Here is a 25,771-nt window from a genome sequence, read left to right as displayed (position 1 = left end):
GCTATAGGAACAGTTGTATGAAAAGAATAGACATCTTTGATATTATCAGCCCTTGATCAGTAGATTATGTAATAAGGAGAGCATCCTGCACAGCTTACGTAGCCATTGCCTGCCACAGAGGCAGCTAGAAAGCTGGCAGCCTCAAGGTCTTAGGCTACATTTTTATTACAGTAACGTACTCTTAAGACACATATTTAACTCTTCTTAAGGCACATACTGTTTCTTTATCCTTGTAGTCATTAACAAAATGCATGTGTTGGGAATTCATGGGCAGAGATCCAAAAATACAGGGATCCAGTTAGAACTGTGACCACGAATGACATGGCATAGCCATGTACTGTAGATCTAGTACTTCCTAGAAGCCTTTCATAGTGGACTTTTTGAATGCTACCAAGAAAACTATTGCTTTGCCAACTTTCTCAAATATATGTTCATTTGGTCTTAGAACTGAAACACCTTTTTGGGTCTCTGAAAAAACAAAATGAAGGGAGGAGTAGGAATATGGTGTGTAGGATAACATACCAAGCCATGAATTCTGGGATCCACTCTTCTAGTGGCTTAATATATTGGTACCTCTCACAACCCATTTGACAGAACCAGTGATCTGTGCTTCTCTGTGTCTGAGGCACCCACCATTTAGACGTGAAATATCTGCTGGGTATTTAATGTAATGATTCTACCTTACTTGTTGATACTCTTTGTATGTAGTACAGAACCTCACTTTTAGGAGTTTGTTCCTATGTAATGTTCATACTGTGTTTTAGTATTAGATGTCTTAGAATCTTAGTGGATGCTGTCCTTTTAAACCCAGGTATGGTAGTTTTACTATAGAGTGTGCTCACAACAGAGAGAGCTGTGCAAGGAAAGCACAAGTATCTGTTACCAAAGCACCAAAAGATCAAGATTTAATTCAATAAATTTTCCTTTGGGGAGGCAAGGCTGAAGTTTTCAGGGCATTGTTAATCAACTGTGGCATACTTTGTTGGTAAATCTCTTTTCATTCCAACTCACTATGGATTTATGAATTACTTGTATATGATGACTTTTGTCATCATTGCTAGTGTAGAAATAGTTCTGGATTTGCTTTCATAAATTCACTGCTACAATTTTGTATTAGATTTTCTCTCACATAGACCATTTGCTGCATTTGCATTTTACCTATCCAGAGCGAAGCCCCACTTTTAGAAAGGTTGCATAAAAAAAAGCTCTTGCAGCATATTAAAAATACTTTATTAATGACTTAGTACCAGCTGGTAACATTTTTTGGCAACTAAGTAGTTGTAGCCAAAGATGAATCAGAGAACATTGAGTGTATGAGAAGTTCAAAATCCAGACGTAAATTAAAAAAAAAAAAAAAAAAAAAGAGAGAGAACAATTATTTAGCAAAATGAAAGAAGAAAAAAGTAGAATAGAATAGAATTTGGAATAATCTAAGAGTTCTTGGTTACAGGAACAGGAGTATCTCCTGAAATATGCTGACAAGTCAGATATGCCACACCTGAGATTTTTTTGCAGATATTGTGTTAGCAGTCTGTGGACTCCAGTCAATGCACAAACCAAGGCAGTGAGTTATTTGCCTTTCTAAATATGATCATAACTTAGAACATAGTCTTTTGTTATCCCACTTTTTTGTAGGTTCCCTTTTGAATGTAATTTCACCTTTAGATGCTTGATTTGACCATTAGCTTGGTAACTGATTCCTTCAGAGCATCAAGTCATACCTCGTCTCTTCACTCCCATGCCGGTGAGGTCCTGTGTGGTCCAGCTTCAGCCCTTGTTCCGAAAACTGCCTTGCTGATGCCCTGTGTGGACTCTGTGTCTCCATCTCTTAATGGAGACTAAACAAGGTGGTAAAAAAAAGAATTTGGTGATATCATCTGTTGCAAGTACCCTTGCGTATGAGATATTAATACTGATGTATAGTGTGACACTGTAATACAAACAGGTTTGCATTTTCCCCCTTTTCACTCTTCTTTTAGCTCTGAAATTTTGGATCTCAACACACGAAATGCAGAGAAATGTGTATCTGGGATATCAAAACCATGAAAACACAATGTTGCCAGTGTTCTCCAAGTATTGAGAACTATCTCTCAAAGTGAGAGATCAATCAAATAATTGGCAGCACCAACTTACTTTCTTTTTTTTTCCAGATACTATCTTTTCCATCTGTAGCAGAAAGTTCCAGTAATCAGAAGTGTTACAAGCTACCCTGCTGAAACTAGAGAAAGTTTTCTCACAGTGACAGAGGGGAACTGCCTGACTGTAAATAGTTCCTTAGTGTCTAAACTTGCAGCTTGAGAAAAATTGGATTTGACTTGAGCTCTAAATAAAACGATAAAGATACCTGCCATTTTCCTTTTCAATCAGGAACTGAGATTCGGGTAAAAGAATTGGAGATTATTATTTCCATAACCTGATTCTCTCCTGCAGCTTTTTTAAAATGAGCAAGCAAAAAATCTCTGAAGAAAAGTGAAGAAACAAAAAAGCATTTCTCCTTGGAGAAGGAGAATTTTAGGAGTTCTCCAGTTTAGTGCTAATTGCTATGGCCAATCTAGATCTTCAGAGAACCTTCAGTTGTGGTCTTTTTTGGGTAGACCTACAAATACTGTAACCATGAATGAGTTTATGTAACTATTAGAATGTATGTATTTTTTGAACATGAATGTAATGTTCTGTTGGTCACATCTGGAAGTTATATTAGATCTTAAAGAAGCTCTAAGGAACAATTTAACCGGAAATCTTTAGACTTCCTCCTCAGACTCTTGAAGTTCGGCAAAACAACCAGTCTTCTCAAAAAATCAGTAGTTTCAATCTATTTGTCTTCTACTTTTATATGAGGCATCAACTTTAATAAAAATTTTCTAACTTTCATCATAACAGTTTTATCAAATATTCTTTTCTCCTGATAGCAGTTTCACTTCAATTTAATATTAGTATTGAAAGACCAGTTTATTAAGTTTTCTGTTTGGCATGTTACAAATAAATGATTTGAAACAAATTATCTCACACTTTTATTTAAATACATTTTTCCAAATAGAGAGCTATCAAATTATTACTGAGTTAATAATAAATTTATTTTCAGCCTTCTGAATGTTAATTACTAACTTTGAATCTTGTTTCCCTTCTGAGAAAATATAGAGAAGGCATGGTACTAACCAAAAATAAATACTTTATCCCAAGAGCTGAAATCAGACAGAAACCTGGATAACTCTGAGAATGAGACAAAAACCTGGTAGTCTCATTTCTTGACAGTTTTGTGTTTTACATACAAATATGCTGATACTGATTGGATGCACACAGATAGTGTTGATTATATCATCTATATGGGATTATTTTCTTGCTAAAGGATTAAATACAATTTATAGGTCATTGGTGATCTCTTTGGTTAGGGTGAGCCTCCACCTGCAACTATTTTACTGTGTAGCTGTGTTACTGTGCTACAATCCTAAAAGGCATGCCCTGAGGGAGATTTCTGTTTCCAGCTGTTCAGTCTTCTGATGGACTTTCAGAACTCTGTCAAGCATTTTGAAGAGCGTTAGGGTAAATATAACACGCAAAGCCAAATTTGGTAGTGAACAGTCGCAGGAAGAGAGGAACTGTTATGGCTCCTCCATGCACATTGAAATCTCCATTGGCTGATGGAATGTGCAGCTAAGCCCTCAGAAAGGTAGGGCTAGAGGTAGGTTAGCACCCTTGTTAAAAAAAAACAACAACCAACCAAAAAACAGAAACATAGGAAAAATCTTTGTAAAAATGGTGTTTTATTCCTCTGGAAATACATGTGCTTTGGAGGCTGCTGATAGCAAAGGCAGACATATATATACATAAAATGTTTCTTTGATATTCTACTTAGACATGCATTTGTCAGAGGGTTTAGTTTTGGTATATTATTAAATACAGCAAAGATCACATATTACAGGAGAAAATCTTTCCATTCAAAAAACTGAGATTCAGAGCATTCAAATGAATTTTGTTATATGTTAAATATTAAGTGACACCTTGCTTTTGGATAATGGAAAGTTTTTCTAGTTGTATTTTGGGTGACTGGAAAGCATGTAATTCAGAATATGACTAAAAAAATTTCAAATTTTCCTCAGGAGTGAAAATTTCCACATCTTAAGGCATTTATCTATTTCATCTTTTCAGTGGCAGTCTTGTTTCCATTTTACTTATTCCTTTGAGTTACTAACAACTTTCTTCAATATAGAATGCTGCTTTCTATTTCATTTCATGCTTGTTCTCAGAATTAGTCGAAGAGATGAATTCTTGAGAACTTGGACAAGATGTATGTGAAAGCAGTTGCTCAAAACTCAAGATGTATCAGAATCAAAATGCACTGAACATGTATTGAATCTGGCTTTGTGGGCGAGTCATTAAACAGTATCTTGCAGCAAGCTTGCATTAGTACAAGTACATTTCTGGGTTTGGTGTGAATCCATAGTTTTAGGGTTTGTGGCATTATAAAGAAGTATTTATATTATTTTCATGTTTACCACATCACAGAATTAAGGTTAAAAGGGTAACATTATGGTGGCCAACATCAGGACAGGTCGCATAAAGAAGCTGTGGAATCTACCTCGTTGCAGATACTTGTGTCTAGGCTAGAGATGACCCTGAAGAACATGATCCAGTGTTGGCTTCAAAGCAAGCCCTTGCTCTGATCAGGAGGAAGGACATGACCTCCTTTGTCATTCTCTGATTATAAACAACATATTTTATATTACATATACATCTTCAGGGTTAAAAAACAAGATGGTGCTGTTTTTTGCAAAGGGTGAATTGACATGAAGCCTGAAGTCTATGTAAAACAATCTAAAGTGTTAGTTAAAATCACTGCAGTTGAATAGTTCCCAAGAACTTCACTCTGTTGTAGATTTTATCCTTGATTATAATTTAATTCAATGAGCTAATTTAGAATAATAACTGAATTCAATAAAACCTTTCTATTTTGCAATGTGACATAATGTATGGAAAAATGGCTAGACATTTAAATTACATACTTCTTCCTGTTAAAAACCGATACCCCTTCATTACCCTTTCTTCCCAAAAACTGACTCAGAGGTTAAGAGGTGTGAGCTCACATTTGCAGGCTCAATTTAAGGACAAAATATTTAAAGAGAAGGCTTTTCATATTGCTCTCACCTGCTTTCAGAATCACTTTTAAGAAAACCAAGGTTTTCCTTTTCTGTTTTGACACTTTTAATTAGTGCAGAAAAGTCAAGCAGCAGAAAGAACTTGTCTGGGTCATGAACTGAGAAGCAATAAAGTTTTGGATTTGTATATGTGTGTGTTTTTTCAGCCGCTTTGAATTAGTCAAGATTTTCAAAGTGTCTAAGAGGAAGTTATTTACACATCTGCCCAGCCACTCTGTTATTCCTGGGTGATGAGATCTCTCTTAGTACTGCACAGGTTGAAATGTTTCATGTGATGTAAGTTGGGATTGTGTTGCTGTCTCGGCTTCCTGAGAGCTGGTGCTGATCTGAGTGATACTGGTAGCAGAAGAAGGACAAGAGCCAGGGAATGAAAACAAGTGGGGTCCTTTTTTCTTCCCAGTGGAGTCCTATTTTGACCCTCTGAGGTGGCAGTATAGTTGAGTAGCTTTCTTCAGATATGGTATCCAAGGAATCAGCACATCAGGCAAGTCAGATAATTTTTTTAATTACACTTAATTATGGCATTGCTGGTAATTTTCCCCATGGACATGTTAGTATTTGCTTCTTGAGAATCTCTCAGCTCTGAGACAAAACATCCCTTCGAAGCTGAGCCCCAGTCTTCTGCAGTGAGCTCAGGTGTGCAGGAAGTAGGGAGGAGAAAATTAAAACAGAATAGAATTATTAAGGTTGCAAAAAAACTCCAGGATCATCAAGTCCAACCTTTGACCAAACACCACCATGTCAACTGAACCGTGGCACTAAGTGCCACGTCCAAAACCAAAGCAGCTCTTTGACCTGAAAAGGGAGTCTTGTAAACTGGGGTGGAGGGTTGTCTTATCTGCTAAGAACAGGATTTGGGATCTCAGGGCTGTCAGTGCTTTTGCTTTAATTTATTTTTACCAAGTGGCACAAAAGTTTTGATTTTTTTTATTAATTCCTGGTAATGTGAAATAGGAAGTTTTAATGCTCAAGACACTGTAATGTGACCTTTTCTTAGTTTTAGCAATAATACGTTTGTCTATCTTGATAGAAAACTAAAATTCAAAACAAGTGAAATCATGTCTTTAAATTTTGGTGTGATTAATTACAGAATTATTTTTTAATTCACTAGGGATTGTGATTATCTGAGTCAAAGTTTCTAAACAGAATGGCCATGAAATGTGTTAATATGTATTGCTATTATTAAAAAGCTAGGACCTTAAGTAAAGGAGTAATTTCCATCCTGTCTCACTGCCGAGGCAATAGGTTAGTTCATGAGAGTGGATCAACTGGAGGGAAGTACTTCCACTTAAAACCTGGTAAAAAATGAAGTTTTAGTTCAGAATTTTTATTTGGGAGACTTTTTCCTAGCTGTGATTTAGCAAAATTTTGCTGGTGTCCTTCAAAATACTCTGCTTTTTCTGAGAAAATTGTCTGATGGTCTAATGACCATTGTATAAGTGCCTTCACACCTGCATTAGGCACTGGGTTAATTTGCATATTTGCATATATATATATATATCAAGAATACTTTAATTAGGTGATGTATTAGAAATGTATGGGCTGCGTATTTTCACTATCATAGTAACCAAAGGGAGTCATTCCTTCTTCATTAGCAGAACAAGAGAAGAAAAACAATTTTAGAGAGAAACTTCAGTTGTTTTAGCAAATTAATTTGTGGTCTATTTTAAGATGTTCCACAGTGTGCTTTTGCTTTACAACCTTATAAACAGGTCAACTAAAATTACCTTTTTTCTTAGGCCCGGAAGTCTTTTGGCTGATGTTACCTGATGATGACTTCATGTCCCCACGTTACATTTCTTTTATTATAAGGATGTGGTTGAATATAAATCTTGTATTTTCATTTCTTCTGTTTTGATTTCCTTGTAGACATTTCAACAGTCTTCTCTACAGCAGAAAAGTAAAAAGAAGAACAAAGGTAAAAAATAAATTTGTTTTCATGTACTGGTAGGGAGGGAATTGCCAACATTAATGTTATGGTATTGCAGTATCTGAGGAACTAGAACTTATCTCCAGTCAAATGTTCAGTTCATTTGATCATGTTGAGAATGTATTAGTCCATTACTGATGTCTCATAGTTTCCTAATGCTCCTCTACCTTTATGTATCTGTTTTTATCTTGCTTTTGAATACTCAGACTGACTCAAGCCTCTTTGGGGCCAGGGTTGGTTTTTCCAGCTGTGTGCATGTAATGCCTCAGTGCAGCACTTGCTCATTACCTACGCTGTCAGGTAATTTATATCACAGTAAATTTTCTTCCTTTGTTGTAGAAGTACAAAGGCCTTAGGAACTGTTTAGTTTCAAAAGAGGCTGCAAAGAGAGGTTTTGGAACACCTATGAAGTACTTAAATCGTTGTATTTGGCAACTGCTAGGGAAAGTACATGAATTTATATGTTGAGTGCTTTGACTGATGTGAAATATTAATCTTTTTCTTATTTTTAAATATCTTGCCTTTCTTTTCTCTATAGTGTCTTCTCTTTCTGTGTTGTCTTTTTTTTTTTTTTTATCTTATCCATAGAATATATAGAATATAAGTTCTGAGATGCTGAACATGTTTTTCTTTTATTTGCTTCGGTTTTTAAATTATGGTGACTTGCATAAGCTTTGTGGTCAAAATAGAATGTTTGTAATAATTTATTCATGGCAAATTTAGTTGAAATTTTTACATAATTTTCTTAAATATATGGTGTCTTCTAACTAGCTGTCATTGATTTAGTGGACAAGTCAAATGCTTTCACATCAACTTGTTGTCATTTTCAGCTCCTATTCCTGGTAAAAGCAAAAGACGGATCTCATGTAAAGATCTTGGTCGAGGGGACTGTGAAGGCTGGCTTTGGAAAAAGAAAGATGCCAAGAGTTATTTCTCCCAGAAATGGAAAAAGTACTGGTTTGTCCTGAAGGATACATCTCTATATTGGTATATCAATGAAGAGGTAAAGTATCTGTGCTCATTGTCTCAACAAATACTCTGTTTAGTGCTGTTGTCATGATTTAGTGAGTAACTGATGCTTTGAGTGCTTATATGTTAATACCTTTGTTCAAATAATCATAGTGAAATTAATATTAACTGCCTGACAAAATTGCTGTTAAGGTCTGGAGATATTTGGTCCTTCCAATTTATGTTTTACTACATGGAAAAATAACAGTTTCCTGTATCCTGCTGACAGCAGTTTAGAATAAATCCAGCCCCAAAGTCTTGAAAGGGAGAAAGGTAGTTATTTAATCCTGTCATTCAAGCTTTAGTCATGGAAGTGTAAACTTTGATGTTGTGCTGCCTGGTGTTCCTTGTTTATCTGTGCTAGTGAAACCACCCAAACCTCTGGCAATTAAGGAAGATACTTCTGTTTTCTCAGTTGTGCTCTCCTGTTGTTCCTTCTTTGTAGCTCTTTATGTGATTTCAGTGCTTATATATGCTAAACTTAAAAGCATGGTTGCAGCCCAGCTGAATTATGTACAGGTTTGATTCTGCAACATATTCTGCGTTGGTACACATTTGTTTATATCAGCTTTAGCAACAAAGCTTTTTGCCAGTGAGTTAGGAAACCTTGATTTTAAATCCTATTAATCTCAGCAGAAAATATGCTGAGATAAAATCATTGCCAAGATGTAGATGCACTCTGTCCTGGACTTGTTCTTTTAATCACTGCAAGCATTTGTACATAACCTTTTAAAAATATTGTAATCCCTAATTTTTCCCTGAGTAAACAGAAAGCAAGTTGTTCCATGAAAAGAGTTACTGAAGCCTGTTTTCCCACAGATTCATGCCATTTTTATCTTAGTCCCAGTTTCAGATCAGTAACCCTAACTCCTAACTCCATCCTTCCTCCCTTGGCTACTAGAAGGTCTTCATCAGGGCCGTAATTGGTGCCTACAACTACAATGAGTGCTCAACAGCTGTGGCCAAGGAGCATATGGAACCTCTGAGTTGTGCTATATTTTCCTGTGCAGAGGGCAGTGGTCTGAGCACCTCTGTCTCCCACCCTGTCCCAAGCTTCCCTGGGACTTTCTGAGACTGAGTCATTTTTGAGACCTCAGCCCCCTCAGCAGTGCCTGTAATCACCAACAGATTCAAAGGCTGGCGGGGGGTTCCTCAATGGTAGATGGACAGACAAGACAACAGTGCTCTGTGCCAAAATTGTTTCCTTAGGCAACCATTCAAAAATGAAATAGCAAGATTATTCTAAACAGTGTCCTTTGGATTTGAAAATACCTGCTAATGCTGAACCTGTTGCAACCTTATACTTTCCACACAACAACTCCAGCTCCAGTTTTATATGCTGATTTATGTCTTTTATTTATTTATTTTCAAGAAGGCATATAATCATATGGACTGCATATGTAGTATGAATAACAATCTGAATTCTTAGAAAAAGATGTAATTCTGTGGAATTCCTTAACATACATTTGTATTTTCTGCAGCTTCACTTCTATGATCCTGTATTAATTTTGCATGCAAAGTTATGAGCTGTTAATAAGAGAGACTATGTTATTGATGTAATAGTAGCTTAAAATAAATAATGCTTTCAAACTGTGAAAAGCCAAGGGAGATGGAATATCTGATAAAATAAACTGTGTAAGTCTTTAGAGGAGAGAGGAGGAAGGTCAGATGTATTCTGAGTGTTGTAGAGAGATGAAAGTAGCTGAAGAGATATCATGCCTCCTAGCTGTGATATCTTATGAAGATGGCAAACAGCACACATTGAAACTGCTTTTTTCCCTATTTCTTACAGTAGACTGCATTTCTCCTTACTAATTAGTCCATCTTCCCCCAAAATTAATTAATTACAATAACTAATTGACTGAATACATTTGGTCATTTTGTATATTTTCTAATGTTGGTTCAGCTGTGAAATTGTTTGAGAAAACTGGGTATTTAAAATTGTATTTTACAGCAAGGGATCTGTCTTACTACTTTGGCAAAAGTCCCAGTGACTTCTGTGGGAGGTTTGCCAGAGCAGAGCATTAGTGTTCCTTATGTAAGAAGCAGGCAAGTGAAAATATTTCTAAGTTTTCAGCGTGGTGGGTTTTTTTCTGACAGTTTAGCTACAGTAATATCTGGGACTATCTTTGCAGGATGAAAAAGCAGAAGGATTCATCAGTCTACCTGAATTTAAAATTGACAGAGCCAGTGAATGCCGCAAGAAATAGTAAGCACGCTCAAAAATAATGCAATAATACAATTAAAAAAGTGGGACAAAGGACAAGGTTTTCTCTTAAAACAGTGACATAATGGACTTCATTACGATGATCATGGGGTTGAATCACAGAATAAGCTCATACAGAAAAGAAAATTAATTTTTGTGGGTGTGTGCCATCTTGCCCAAAGAAGGCTATTTTTTTGCTTCATCATGAATCACAGTGCTTGACTAGACCAAAATGAAATATGAGAAAGAAGACTGCTTAGCTGCTTCTGTCCCTTTATTTTCCTAGTTTCCCTTTCTTCTTTTTTTCCCTAGTTTTCCTTTCTTCTTTTTTTTCCTTTCTGTTAGGGGTTGGGTTTTTTAATTTGTTTGCTGGGAGTTGGAGAGCATTTGTGTGATACCGTTACACTTGATAAGAAGCTTTAAGCATAATACAGAGACCATAGAGATAAAAAAGTCCCCAAGTTATGGCCAGGCATCAATATTTAATGTAACTCCAAGTTAGTTAGCATCATCTCAAAGTTTGCTGACACAGTATATCAGTCCTGAGGCAGAGTTAAAAAGAGAATGACAGCAATTTTTGTATTTTTGATATATGACCTAAAGGTGTTAAAGAATGTTTCTTCTCACCAGTTTATGCTGCTATCTAGATTTGTGCCATTGCACAAATCCATTTATTATTTAAATGCAAATTCAAGCATATGTAGCAATATGACAGGTGCATACTGCTACAGAGATATTTTTAGAGTCATTATTGTTCAAAAAATTTTTGCCTTGCCTTCTAGTGATTTGTAGAGTTCTTTTAAGTTTAACAAGGCTTTGGAATTGCTGAAATTTGTAAAAGACAGTGTTTGCAAATGTAAAGTAGTATGACTTGTAGGACATAGAGTTCTATAGAAGGCACTGACCTTTTATCAGTTGGTTTGTGTATCTCTTCAGGATGAACTCTACTCTTCATGATGGTCTCAAAGAGCAGAAAATGAAAACTGCATTTAAAAAAAAAATGTATCAGTTTGGGCTTAATTGTCCTGTGTCCTTGGGCTATATGGCTGAAGTGCTTCATTTTTAATTTTTGTTGGGGCAGCAGCATAAAACCAACTCTCAGAATTGCACCCTGCTTAAATTGTTTTGCTTTGGTTTTACTTGACTTAGTATCTACTGGATAGTAGCATGTAAAATGCAGCTATTAAGACTCTTTGCTTTGGTGGCATATAAAGATAAAAAAAACCTCTAAGAGTCCAGACGACAGATGCTGTAACAGTCTTAAGAAGTCAATTTTGGGTCTCGGTTACTTGATGATGTCTTTCTAAACTGAGCAGATGTCACTGTACATCTGCTTTGACTTGCATAACATTGTGTCATGCTGTAACGTGTTAGAGGAATTCCTTTAGTCTCAATTTTATGTTACCTTCTCTAGCAGTAGCTTTCCTTGATAAAAAATTCTTATGCCTGCTTTCCAAAACATGCATGTGTGTACATCTGTGTACACACACACAGACATATATATTGAAAATTGCAAGCATGATGCACATGAAGAACATAATGACCATTTTCCTGACACATAATGGATTAGAGAGTGAGAACTATTTTATTACCTTATATATATCTTTATATATCTTTATATATTTATATATATATATATATGTATATATATATGTATAAAACTCACTGTGTCTCAGGAAAATGGTGATGATGTTCTTCATGTATCATGTTTGCAGTTTTCCTTATCTTCTTTGGGACTGTTAAATTTTTTGTACTTATTTTGAGAGACACCTCCAGAAAAATTATTCTTCTGCTCTGTAAATTATTAATAATTTTAAATGCATTTTCTGGTTCTTCAAGTACTTCACCATAACTCTTTATCCATCACAGATAAAAGATTCTTTCTAGTAATTTATTTCATATTATGTATGAAATGCAGTAATTCTCTCAGCCCGTCATGGTGATTACTTTAGTGGAAAGAAAAGATGAGATGTAATTGCCCATTGCTTAGAATGACCTCATGAACACAGGTTTGATTTATGACAGCTTTTCAGAAGTCAATCAGCACATCACATTTTCCTGTTGGAAATGCAGTCATTAGAGCTAAAGGTAATATCAAAGTCATTGGGATGTGAGAAATCACCAGGACTGAGAATTTTTCTGTTGTATTGAATTAATTGTTCTGTCAGTTTTCTGTTCAGAAAAAATTGACAGCTATATGTATATCAGCAAAATTACCTGATACATAAAATTTTATCTTTAACTGGTTAACTTTATCCAAATATAGTACACTGCAGGTGATGGTGAAACAATTATTTATGTACATATAAATCAGGAATTATTTAGAACAGGGTAGTTGAAGAGCACTTTACTTGGTGAAATCTGGCACAATCCTAAAAGTTGTATGTTCATACTGTTTGGGGGCATGCAACAACTCAGGAAATATAAGCTCATCTCATTCCTTTGTGACCATGCTGTCTTACATCTTAAAAAAAAAAAGAGTTGTGCCATTACATTTTTATAATTATGTTTTTCCTCTACAGTGCATTCAAAGCCTGCCATCCTAAGATCAAAAGTTTTTATTTTGCTGCTGAACATCTAGATGATATGAACAGGTAAGGAAATCTAGCAAAGTTCAAGGGCACATTCCTTAAATGTGACACTTCTTGAAGCTAGTAATAACACAGTGATAATAAAGTATGTGTTATTCTAAAAAGTTATGTTTAATAGCTAATGAGTGCAGAGTACCATTATTTCTGACTGGCTTCTGACTGGCTAAATATTTGATTCATGCAAAAATTACCTTTTCTTGAAACAAATGTTTGAAGATTCCCTGTTTCTAAAAAGAAATAAATGCAGTATGTGAAACAACTCGAAAGGCAATTTCAGAATTCCGGGTTTCTTGTTTTGGCTCTGTAGCACCTGCCAATGTGAGATATCTCCAACTCCGCTTCCGAACATACTCCCAAACAGATGTGATACTTGCTCTGGGAATCCTTCTGTTTCTTGCCCTGGAGGGAATAAGAAGTTAGAAAAAGCTTTAAAGTGGTCACTGCTTTTTCTTCTGCCAGTCTTGAAAAATGAGAGAGGGATTACAAGGAATGAATTTTGCAGATTCTCTCTACAGCCATGAATTTAACCTACATGTTGAAGTGAATTTGGTGTGGAAAATTCCAACATCTCAAAAAAGAACAAGGACTTGGCTCTTAGTTCTTTGAGTATTGAATTTTACTCTATCTATTTTAGACCATTTTTGCAATTTTTCAGAAACATGATTGAGACTTCAGCACAAAATAAACACAATTCCTCTTAATTTATTTGAATGGTAAATTAAAACATGGATCCCATGTCTATACAAATATTTGAGGGGTTATTTAATTTATTTTCACAACATAAACTGAAATTAATTCAGTTCAAAATAATACACCATTTTCATCATATGACAGAGAACACAAACAAAAATCTATTATTGCAACCTGAGAATTGTTCTATCTTACATAATGTCTGTGGATATCCTCGCCGACCAGAATTGTTTTTAAAACAGAGGAAAAAGGAGATAGAACTGAACCCATAAAACCATTAGTAAGTGCTACAATCATGCTTTAGTCTCTCCTGTGTGTACTAGATTCACCTACCTGGCAGAGCACCTTCAGGGTACTGCCAGTTTGTTACTGATAATATTTGGCTGGAAAAGCAAGCTGATACTATACTATGCTTACTTTTGTTTAGGAATGGCTCTCTGTTAACATTTTTTCAGAAGTTTGTGCATTACTGAGGCTCACTTCAAAAATTTGTCCTCAGTGAGAAGACTTAAAACCTTTTCATTTGTTTGTGGAATTTTAGGCTTGCCTTTGCTTGATAATTCTGTCAAGCCAGTCACTTAAAATGCAATTTGCTGCACACCAAACAGAAAAATGGCATGGTCTATATGGTATATCCTGAACTACAGCAGTAGTTAAATCACTTCTATCAGCAGGTGCTCAGTCAGTATGACAAAGCACCTTCATGCTAAGGATAACGATTTATGTAACTGTTCAGTAATCAGAAAGCAGCAGCAAATGTGCAACAATTCTTTAAAAATATATTGCACAGTCTAAAATTCAAGAATTAAGAGATTTTTAACTTCCCAGCACAAATAGTTTTTTATCATATTTTGAAGTAAGTGCTTCTTAATTCATTTGGAATAAGCTTGACAAGATTTGATCTGAGTTATACACATGTAAATTTAAAACAACTCTGTCAAGGCCTACGGAAATTCTTACATCTGAGTTGCCATCAGTCTCACCAAAGAATTTTATTTTTTCTCTTTGTTTAATATATTAGAAAAAGTAGTTTGCTTTCATAAACATTGAATCAACTCAATAGATTGCAAAAAGAGTGACTGAAAAATAATCTTTCAAATCCAGTGATAAGAAAATACTTCCTGTCTAAAAGCATTTTGTAGCCTAGATGAAGTAAAACACAGAGTCAAGTTATCAAGTTAAATTAAGACTCTTGATCATTTTCTGTTCTTTTTTTTGGTCAAGTTTCTGACATACATTCTAATTATGTATCAGGCAGTCATTTCAGTTCTGTTCATACTTGAAGCAGAAGAAACAACAAAAGAAAACTACTGATACATAGTCTGACTGAAAGTTCAAAATGGCTCAATTCCCTCATCCTTTTTATAAAATTATTTAGTTGTTTTTATAAAAAAATGTTTGCAGACTGTGAAGTTTTTGTTTGTGTGTATCTACTCACATAAAATGGGTATTTTAATCTCAGGTAACTGTCATTAGTCAAATTTTCTTACTACTTTTATGACTGTGCCACACCATTGTGCTGGTAAGGAGTCTGGAGAGCTGTGACCACTGAACTATGTTGCTGTGGTGTTTGAAGATCCTTTTATCTATATGGTCACACCAGCAAAAGTGTTCTTTTTACCCATATAACATGCTTGGTCTGGGTGAGAAGAAGAACTGTTTTGCTTGTGTAACTGTATAGTCATGTAAACGTCTTGCTTGGAAATTCACTGGGATTCTCTTCATTCTGGTTGAACTGCAGGCAGATACTTACAGACACTCTAAAGTATCCATATTCCCATACAGCAAGTTCATCCTATATCCTTGAGGACAACTTTGACACCCTGCTGTGACTAAAAGCATTGCATCTACCTGCAGCATGAGATTAGATAGGAAAATGTTTCCTACCAGTCTATGAGAGTTCCAGTACTGTGCATCCTTCTTTGCAGAAATTGCAGATCTACAGAAAGACAGGGTTTTTTTTAATCTTGTTCTAGGTATCATAAAATTGTTTTAATTAAAAAGTGACAAGAAATTAATATGCTATTATTAAAAAAAAAAGAAAAGAAAACCTAGATGACTACTGCAGCTACCAGTGCCACGCTATTTATTCTCATACCTAGCAAACAGGTCTTAAAGAAAATTAAAGCTGCATTTGCTGTAAAGAAGCAATATTTTCTTGGCCTCTTGTCCTCTGAAGGTTACAGTGGCTACCAGGACACACATACTAGAGGGAAGAAAGGTATAAATCTTCCCATGTCCTAGGACTTTGAAAGAAAGAAATATTTGTCTAACTGTGTGCTTGGAACTTTTGTCCCCAGTGCATTGTAATGCAGGCATGTTTTACTCCGCTTTCATTCTGCAGGAATTTCCCTTTCGATACAACCTCAGTGTGTTGGATTTCTCATAAAATTCTAACTTCAATGAACCATAACTCTAACCATACTTTATTAAAATAATATTAATTCTCTAACTATATCTGAAGAAACTTTAGCAGCCACATATCAAAAAATACACAGAAGAGGTCAATACCTTGTTTTTGTTTCTAGACTGGCAAACTACTCAAAAGCTGTGATTGTTAACAGTTTACAAACATGTCAGTACCTTTTTGTTCACCCCACAGGCACTGCCAGTCATATTCCAAACCTTGACACAGATCATGAACTGTGAAGATAAGTCTCTTCTCTCTCTCTGTATCAACGTGAGAGAATGGTACACATTTCCTGGGTTCTCATTAGATTATACTTTTCGGGAAACAACATTTTTCTAGAAAGAATCATATCTCATAGCTCTGAGCAGTATCCATTGACTGTCAGTTAAGTGTTTGTTAATTTAATTGGTTGCCTCACTAGCACGCGCACTTACCAGGAAATGCTATCTCATATTTAGGACAGAATGAAGTTTTCCAAGAGGAGAACCTTTATAGATGTATCATCTAATACTTTGTGCCCAGCAGCCCTACTCAATGGGGTTCAGTAGGTGGCTGTTCCCTGCTGGCTGTCCAGGTGGGGAGGTAAGCCAGGAGCTGAACTTGGGAACATGAAATCCAGAATAGGCGGGAGGAAAGCAAAGGGCATCTCCGCTGCCTGCTGTACCATTTGATAGAGCAGATGCTTGTGTTCTTGTGCTGCTTTACCCTTTGGACACAGACAAGTCTATGGCTTTTCTGGTCCTTCAGCAGCATGGGGCTGGAGTGCTTTGGGTGAGGTTCCTGTCTCAGTGCCTCTGACTTAGGCTGGCAGAACTGTCAAGACAGCTGAGCTTTATTCCCCAAAGGAAGTCTTCACATATCAGGAATGTGAGCCTAAAAGATAGCTTGGTAATGGGTCATCTTTCTGCTGGGAAGGTGTGAAATCATTGTCTGAGACATGGTTTGTTGGACTTGTGTTCCTATGTGCCACTTGTTTTTATAACCGTATGGCACTTCTAAGAATTATAATTTAAATTTTAAGTCTCTTCTTCAGCTTCCCTATTCTTCTGGTAGAAGTTTTGATTGTGTGGTAACATTAAGTATTCTGCAATCACTTTAGGAGTAAATCTCTAGCTTTCTTCCCATTGTCCAACACTTTATGGACCATTGACATGGTTTACAGATCATATATGTGGTCACTGTTTGTGGAAGGACAGTGACAGCTGATAGAAAGTGTCCCCGCCTATGGCAGGGGAGTTAGAAGATCTTTAAGGTCCTTCCAACCTAAAACATTCTATAATTCTATTACTCCATAATGACAGGAGTTAATTTCTAGGACAGTGACTATATTTTATGATCTGATGCCTGCTTACCCTGCACTGCAATGTCTTGAAGACTAGCATGCAGGAGTCATTACAAATGTGTATCCTTTGCTGAGATAAACAGCCTGTTTCTGTGCATGCAGTAGGCAAATGAAACCCATCAGGCACGGTTTTCTCAAACAGGGGTTTCACATTCCTGAAGAAAACGCAAACCTGACTGGAGTTGTCTTTCTGTATACCCTAGCAGTTAAATTGCAAGCCAGTAGGTTGGCAAACCAGGCCTGTCAAGTCCTGACTATGGGATGACTGGAGCAAGTAATTCCAGGTTTACCATGGAATGGACAACCGCAGGAGATTGCCATGGTGGTTTAAAGCCTCGTTGATGAACGACCTGATTCATTGTAAGCATTTGGCTAATGAATACACTGAGAGCCCCATGGGGGAAGAATACAGGTTGAAACTGCCCTGCTACAGACAGTAGAGTGTATGCTTGACAGTGACAGCCCTGCTAGAGGAGAGCAGCAATAGCTCATTTGTTTTTTGGTTTGGGTTTTTGGAGGGTGTGTGTGTTTGTTTGGTTTTGTGTTGGGTTTTTTATTTTTTTAAATTCGTGCAGTTTATGGAAGCAATTTTTCAAGTCTATTTTGAGATGAAAGCCTTAGATGTGAATTGCATTGAAGCAACTATCTTTCTCCCTCTGCTTCTATGACACAAACACAAAAGTGAATTCTGATATGCCTCCTTCTCTTTGTATATGGCACTGTAGGTAAGCTCTAAAACACACAATGGCATAATTTAACCACACTGTCTGCTTGGGAGTGAACCTGTTTTTTTTAATGCTGGTTTCTGCTTGATTCCTCTGCCAAGGTGCCAGTTCTGGCCTTAAAATGTTGCTTAAATCTCTGAAAACTGGTTTTTATTCTTAAGAAATCGGAACAACAGGAGTATTTGTGTGATGGCATATCTGTGAGCAGCAGTCTTAACAGCTCTTTGATTATCTCCAAAACCTTTATTTTACAGATGTTTGACTTCATACATGGTTTTCCGTTTGAAATAAAATACTTGCTGTGAAAACATTTTGTTCAATAGCAAAATCATAGATCTTTGGAGACTCCCTGAATAAGAGTATCAAAGAGAACACTTGTCTAATATGAAAAATAGCATCTCCTTCAGATGTTCCTAGCTTTGTTTTTGATAGAAATGCACCCAAAAAATTTAGAGGCTGTATTGGTATCACTGCTTCTTTTAATATTATTTCAGATGGCTAAACAGAATTAACATGCTTGCTGCTGGCTATGCAGAAAGAGAGAGGATCAAACAAGAGCAAGGTAATGTGTTGTTATTTTGGTTTCCTCTGACAGCTCTTAACACAAGTTCATATGTTCTCTTTTCCTTGCTGTGTATTAGGCCTCGTTCTCAACTTCTGAAAGCAATTCATGTGTGGGTATCACTGCTGTTGCTTTACAGAATTCCTTCTCTTTCAGGGGTTTAGATTAGCTCCTTCAGATTCTGATCCACAGACACTGGATTATTTCTGAGAAGGCTGCAGAAGGTAGTTAAAAGCAGCGGATATACTGGCAGTAAGCTCCTGTATGTGGTACCAAAGAATCTGTGTCCCTTATCAGAAGAAACTTAAGAATCTGCAAGCTAAAAAAAAAAATTAAACATTGCATTTGGTGTTTGAATTCACAGAGGGCAGGAGTGCATGAAATTGGTCTCATGAACAAAACCATTCTTCTAAAATCTGTTGATATAACGGGATTTCCCCTGAAGACTTTAATTTTAAGGCCACTTAAATTTTGTGATTTCTGCTGATGTTGCTCTATTGTAGTGTATGGTACAGCCCTGTTTGGATTTCATTTGGAGTTGCAGGCTTACAACATGTTACATCTCTTTATTTTTGGTGCCTAATATTTCATGAGTTAAAAAAGCAGCATGTATAAAATAATGAGTTGCTTTGCTTTAAGTCATTGCATGAAAATTCCTGTTGGCAGACAGCAAAAAGAAAGGGTCAATCCGATTGTGTTGAGGAGGTTGTTTCTTAGAATTACCAGTGACATCCACAGAAGTGTGGATCCAACTAGCTCCTTTGGTAAACAGATAGCTTTTGAATACATGCTTTTTTGTAACATGTGCACCCAGCAGCAGGCACCAGAAAATCGCAGCAGTTGTGATGATCCAGACCTTATCCAGGTGCCTGTCTGCCTGCTGCCCACTGAGTCAAAACCTCACTTTTTAGTTCTGTGACTCTGAGGTCTTCATTTAAAAGGTTCTGGGTTTTGGCCCAAAAAACTTATAGCTCAGACCTGCAATCGCAGTGCACTTAGTGCATTTACTATAGTCTTTTCTTTACACAGGCTATATTTCTAGCCATTTTCCAGGGAGAGTTGCATTCAAAAGGCTATCACTAAGCTTCAAAATTTGTTACATGGTGTGTGGTTGTGGTTCTATACCAACTTATGTGACAGCAGCCTTAGGTCTGACCATCTGACCTGATACCATGTTCATCTTCCTGAAGAGAAAGGTGTGGATGGTCTGTCTCTATGTGTTGTTGAAGTGCCATTTTCCTGGGAGACACTGTCCAAAAAACTCCTTTCCCTGTTCAGAAGCAAGAGTGACTTTGCAGCCAGGTAGAAATATCAGGAAGGTGGGGTATTCTATAGCAGTAGGAGATTAAAAAACAGCATCAGAAAATTATGTCTACCTTGATTCATAGCCTGATCACCCTCACCACAGAGAATCCCAGAGGGATCAGCCTGGTGTTGAGGAGCTGTGGCTTACAGCATACTGATGTAATTTGGAGGTGATATTGTGCATGGGAAGGTTTTTGGGCGCTCTGTCACTCTCACACATAACTAGGTTGTATCTTCTTTTGCCTCATTTCTAATCATGTCATCTAGTAAGTGCCACTGCTTATTCTGGGAGTGTTGCCCACACCCTGTTTTAGTCTGGTGTGGTCCTTGGCACATCATTTCATTTTTAACACCAGGCCCTCTGCATTCACACAGCCCAGTATAGCAGCAGCATGCTCACTGTTCTCCAGTCATGTTCTCAATGCCTCACCAGACTTAAAAATCAGTTTGAGAATCCATACTTCCTAGGCAACACTACAGCAACCTGTTTGGAGGGAAGTGTATACCATCTGTCACTGCTTGAAGAGGCTGCGAACAAACTCTGAATCTTGGAGTCTTCTAGGAAATCCTCTGTGTTGGCATCCAAAGCCAAATTCAAACTTCTATTGACAGTAGGTTGGCACTAGAATTACAATACCATGTGGGACAGTAAGGGAAAAGGTGTATATTATGCTAACGCTGTCCAAGTGCACAATTGCACACGTGATATACCTTTCAAAATCCAGATGAATTTGGAGAAATATTTTTGCTACTAAGAAATCACTGAGTGATAAAATAGCAGATGATCCAGTTCCTAGATCATGTGCATTCAAGCCTCATGTAGCCTATTACTAAAATATCTCACTACTGAAGATAATCAGTGAAACCCCACTGACTATGGAAATTACATTCCAGGCGCTGATGGAGATCTTTATTACTACTCTAACACCATTCACTCATGTTGATTTGTTATATACAGTTAGGTAGAACTATATCCTCTTAGTGTTGCTTAGTTTGTATTTAGTGTGGGAGTCAGTATCACATTCCCCTCTCACTGCCATACACTGTTTTAATGCCTCTGGTGATTTTCCTTGGCTCCCAGCACGAGGGCTATTATACAGCTCAGTAGTGTCCCTAATTAGCAGAGGTATCAAGTTAGCAAAGTAAAACCTCTCTATCACTTCAAGCATTTTTGCAATTATAGAAACTGTGAAGCTGAAATTTTCTGTATTCAGCGACTGTACCAATTGTCATCTACGTATTTGATTTGACAAAAGGTCTTTTATTTCTGTTCAGTTCAGCCCTTTGCAGCAAACCTTTATAATACCTCTGAAACAATTCAACAGTAGTTGTCAAATATGTTTCAATTAACAGTTGAATGGTTCTGAATCTAAAGTGCACAAATATATTTCAAGTGCTTCAGAGATGCACGAATCACTGAATTGTGGGTGTAGTGCTGAATAAAATGTTACATTCTGTACAGAACAGTTTTATAAAAATACCATCAACTTTCCATATTAAATACAATGAATGTTAGCAATACAGCAAGGGACTTCCTTGGATGGAAAAGTTATAGACTTTCCAGTCGTATAAATCAGAGGAAAAAAAACCTTGCTTATATAAATAGAATATATTTCATCAGGAAATGGCAGGTCAGTGTTAGTTTATATATAATATATGCAGTCTATTAGTCATTGAGAAAACTCTCAAGATATACCTGATACACAGAGCCTTATCCATGACTGAATTGGACAAAATCTGCAGAGAGAGATACAGCAACTCTTTCATAGCATCATACATGTTTTAGATAGACTCTGAGTCAGTTGCCAAAAGCAGAACATTTTTAAAAGTTGGTGAGAGGCTATTTTCATACATTTTATCTGCAAGTTGACCCCTGTAACTGCAGAAATTTTCTATACAAACTGTAGGTTACCAGCAGAATTCCCTGTCTGAGATAAGGTATGCAAAGGTGTGATTGTACAGTGTTTTATTGTGTGTGGATTTGACAGCAAGAACACCTTCATATTTTTAGCCAAAATTGGAACCTGCACTGAGACTGCTAGATTTTACTTTCAGAATAAACAGTTGAACTCCAAGCCTGCAGAAATGCAATTCTGACAGGTTTCTCACCACACATTGCACTGTTAGGCTGTGCTGTAATAGGAGCAAACATATCTATATGCCAATATTTTCAGGCATCTTAAGTTGCTGAAAATAAGTTTTCTTAAAACTTATTTTATGATTTATTTGGAAAAAGACTTTTCATTGACTTAGTCTTTCCTTCACCAAAAATTAATTATTTGCAGATGTCTAGAGACATAACTGTTTGGATTTTTTTATTTGGTAGTCATGAAAACTTTATTTATGCAACTTATTTATTGTACCCTTTAAAAAGAATCAACTATAAGCTTGCAGGAAGCAAATCAAAAGTCTCGGAGTTAAAAGCAGAACTGCTACTGCATGGAAAGATTAAATACATAAATAAGGCTGTCCCCACCATTACTACAATATAAAAATATACAAAAATTTAGAGACAGCTGTTTCGAGATGGTGTCATTTAAAGGTAAGTTTTCATTTTAACTCTTGAATAAGATTAGATACGGTAGATAATTAATCATACAACACAATAATCATAATTGTAACAAAAAATCATTAAAGTCAAAACTGTATGTTGTGTCTGCTTGGATTTTTCATTTGGATCATTTATGAAGTAGTAAGTCATGCAGTTCATTGAACACTTACCAGGCAAAGTAAAAATTGTCTGAGATAAGTTTGTGAGTAGTCTGAGCTAAAGTGTCCTGTCATACAATGATTTACCCAAATACCGAAAGGTAATAGAGTCTGAAAAAACATTACAACAGAGATGTTTGCATAAGTCTTACAACGTGTAAAAGTGTTAAATGTTACCTTACCCATCTTTAGCTGAGTCAGCACTTAAGTAGTTTTCTTAGATAAGGAATATTAACGTCCAGTGTCCTTTTAGTTAGATGCCATTCTGCCTCAAAAATATTTGTAACAGAATAAATATAGATTCCCATGTAGTATATTGTTCCCTGTGTTTTCCCCTTTGAAATAAGCTTGGCCAAGATTTGATTTCCTCTAAAATGAAACTTTATAGCCCGTTAAATTTAGCCTACAAGATCTGCGTCCTTTGTACTTTCTCATCCATGTTTTGGAGCTCTCTTTTTAAATGTCATTATTATATTTTTCCTTACCATACCACCGTAATGTTCTTGCATGGATAAGAGGGCAGCAGGTGTTTTATGAAGCAAATATATGATATACAGTTTTTATGTCTTATCTTAAATGGAGGTTTTTGTTATTAGAAATTGAATTGAAAAAGTTTTGTAACTAATAGAATACAATGGAGAAAATGGGTAGAAAAATAACATTAATTATTCATACTTTTTTAATTTGCCAGTTGGTGTTAATTACACTTGTTAATGTTATTTGCAGCCAACGAGAGTTGAGCAAAGCCATGTTTTTCATCTTTTCCGTTTGAAAAATACTTCCAGTATTTTTCAGCCAATACATGTCCAATCATAATTATTTTTGTGGCTGTATAAATATTTGAATATCTGATACTTATATTAAGAGTATTCTGTATGCTTGTTGTATTTATATAAGGTGTGTACAAGAGTTAAATTTGTGGCTCATTTGCAGGTTGTCATTTAATATCTCTTTAATGGGACATTAGACTTAGTATACCCCATAATGTTTGGAATTTTCCCTCTTTATATTAAGACAATTCCAAATCGCAGCAACTAACATTTAGAGCTTCAGCATTCACTAGTATTTCACTCTTGATAATACCAGTGAAGGAATTTCCAGTTACTTTTGTGAAAGCAAGATTCTGATATACGAATACATCAAAATGTGTTGGTAGTTTTTGATCTGATCCATATATAACTTGTAGATTATTGGAGTGAGAGTGACAAGGAGGAAGCTGACACTCCATCAACACCGAAACAAGACAGCCCACCACCCCCGTATGACACATACCCACGGCCACCTTCGGTAAGTCACCTGCAACTGTCTATAGGAATGTCAACCAAAAGTGCCACTTTTACCTACTCCCCAGCCTAAGAGTAAGTGCTTGTGCCCCTTATGGCACTTGTTAGTATATTTTTTGAGTCAGTGCTTGACTTGAGGCATTTGTTAAGTGACACATATTGCTAACTTCAATGGCCATCACTGCTCTTTTCACTGGTTTGTAGAGAACTTGGATTTATGATCCCACTTGCTGTACAGAATAGGTTAAGTCACAGAACTCTTTCTTCCTGTTTTTCATTCATGATGGACACCTACTCATCCATGCAATCTCTTACCACCCACTTGTTGACTTTCCTGAGAAAATGTTATTACCTCAGCAACAACACAGACTCTTCTCTAAGGCTCCAGCAGTTGAGCTGTGAAACTTTACAGTAAGAAATTGCACTTGCATTTCCAGACAAATGCCAACATAAAAATGTTCTGTCTTGTATTGCAAACAGCGATGCTAGTTTTGTTATTGCAAAAAAAGTAGGTTTCTCTATAAATTGGAACAAAAGTGGATTTGTTTTTTTCTTTTTCTTGAAGCAGTTGCTGATATAAAACTAGATTACAGACCTCTAACTTATTCTGCACTGGCAATTTTAATTTTCATGTCTGTATACTCAGTGTTAACTAATGTGTCTTAACTTGAATATAATTTTTGAAACGAAAAACGGGGAAGGCAGGGGAGAGAGAGCATTCATGATGTTTAAATTGAATACAATACTTTATCTTACAAAATTATAGCTCTTTGAATCATGGCGCTGAAGCACTGCAAACATAATTCCAAAGAAATTTTTAGCAAGATGCAATAACAACAGGTATTTTCAAGATTTTAATGAACCAGGCACATGTCTTCTATATCTTCCATAGTGCCATATTCTGAAAAGTTTTCTGCAAATAATTTTCTGCTTATTCTACAGATTAATGGACAGAGTAAAGATAATTATTATGAATAAGCATCAGTATTTGGCCTATAGGTGTGACATGTATAGATGTGGGCATGCAGTGAAGTTAGGATCAGGGCAGGTTAATTAGGTGAGTTTGTGCCTTTGTTACTGCACTGAGTGCCATCAGTGATAAGGAAAAGCAAGGTAATATTATTAGCAGTAGGTCTTGGACTGCACTGATCTGAAGATTGCTCCTTTGCTGACCTTGTAGATGAGCTGCACAAGCCCTTACGTGGAGCCAAAACACAGCCGACTCTCGTCCACGGAGACCTCCCAGTCACAGTCGTCGCACGAGGAGTTTCGCCCGGAGGTGGCGGGGAGAATGAGCCACCACATACACGGGTGCGCAATAGACGGCGAGCCAGCGGCGCTCCTGGCAGGACCTCATAGAGACGCCGCTGACGAGCTCAGGACTCCACTACCTGCAGACGCTGCCCCTGGAGGACTCGGTGTTCTCCGAGGCGACCGTGGTCTCCCCCGAGCACCGGCGGCAGTCGACCTTGCCCACCCAGAAGTGCCACCTGCAAGACCACTACGGCCCCTTCCCCTTGGTGGAGGGTGAGCGGATGCAAGCGCTGAATGGGAATGGGGGAAAGCCCCGAAGTTTCACTCTGCCTCGGGATAGCGGCTTCAACCACTGCTGCCAGAGCCTTTCAGTTGATGCTGCAGATCACCACAAAGAAGCACAGCAAAAGGAGGTTGAGGAGGAGGAGGAAGAGGAAGGCAAAGCAGCAGAAGAAAACCAGGAAGATAAAAGTAAGTATGGGATATTTCTGTGGCTTTTCAAGTGTCCTGTTTGTGTAACATAGAGGTTGGTTGTCCTTTTTCCTATCAAAAAACCCCAGTGCTCTTTCAACGACCCCCATGTTTTACCAGGTCCTCTTTGTC

At 36.8% G+C, this 25,771-nt stretch overlaps 1 protein-coding gene across 1 annotated transcript in view; it reads left to right on the top strand.

Moving 5' to 3' along the window:
• Positions 1–25,771, top strand: part of CNKSR2 (connector enhancer of kinase suppressor of Ras 2) — a 159,853-nt gene that overhangs the window by 111,619 nt on the left and 22,463 nt on the right. The window contains 8 exon segments of the mRNA XM_029964754.1: positions 7,023–7,071; positions 7,914–8,086; positions 10,227–10,300; positions 12,820–12,891; positions 18,550–18,617; positions 23,818–23,918; positions 25,095–25,208; positions 25,210–25,639. Coding sequence (XP_029820614.1) covers positions 7,023–7,071; positions 7,914–8,086; positions 10,227–10,300; positions 12,820–12,891; positions 18,550–18,617; positions 23,818–23,918; positions 25,095–25,208; positions 25,210–25,639 — 1,081 coding nt within the window.

This window comes from Manacus vitellinus, unplaced genomic scaffold, assembly GCF_001715985.3.
Source record: "Manacus vitellinus isolate BGI_N305 unplaced genomic scaffold, ASM171598v3 scaffold_7_pilon, whole genome shotgun sequence".
Taxonomy (NCBI): Eukaryota; Metazoa; Chordata; class Aves; order Passeriformes; family Pipridae; genus Manacus; species Manacus vitellinus.
The sequence above is the reverse complement of the archived record's forward strand: the minus strand, read 5'-3'. Positions and strand labels throughout refer to the sequence as shown.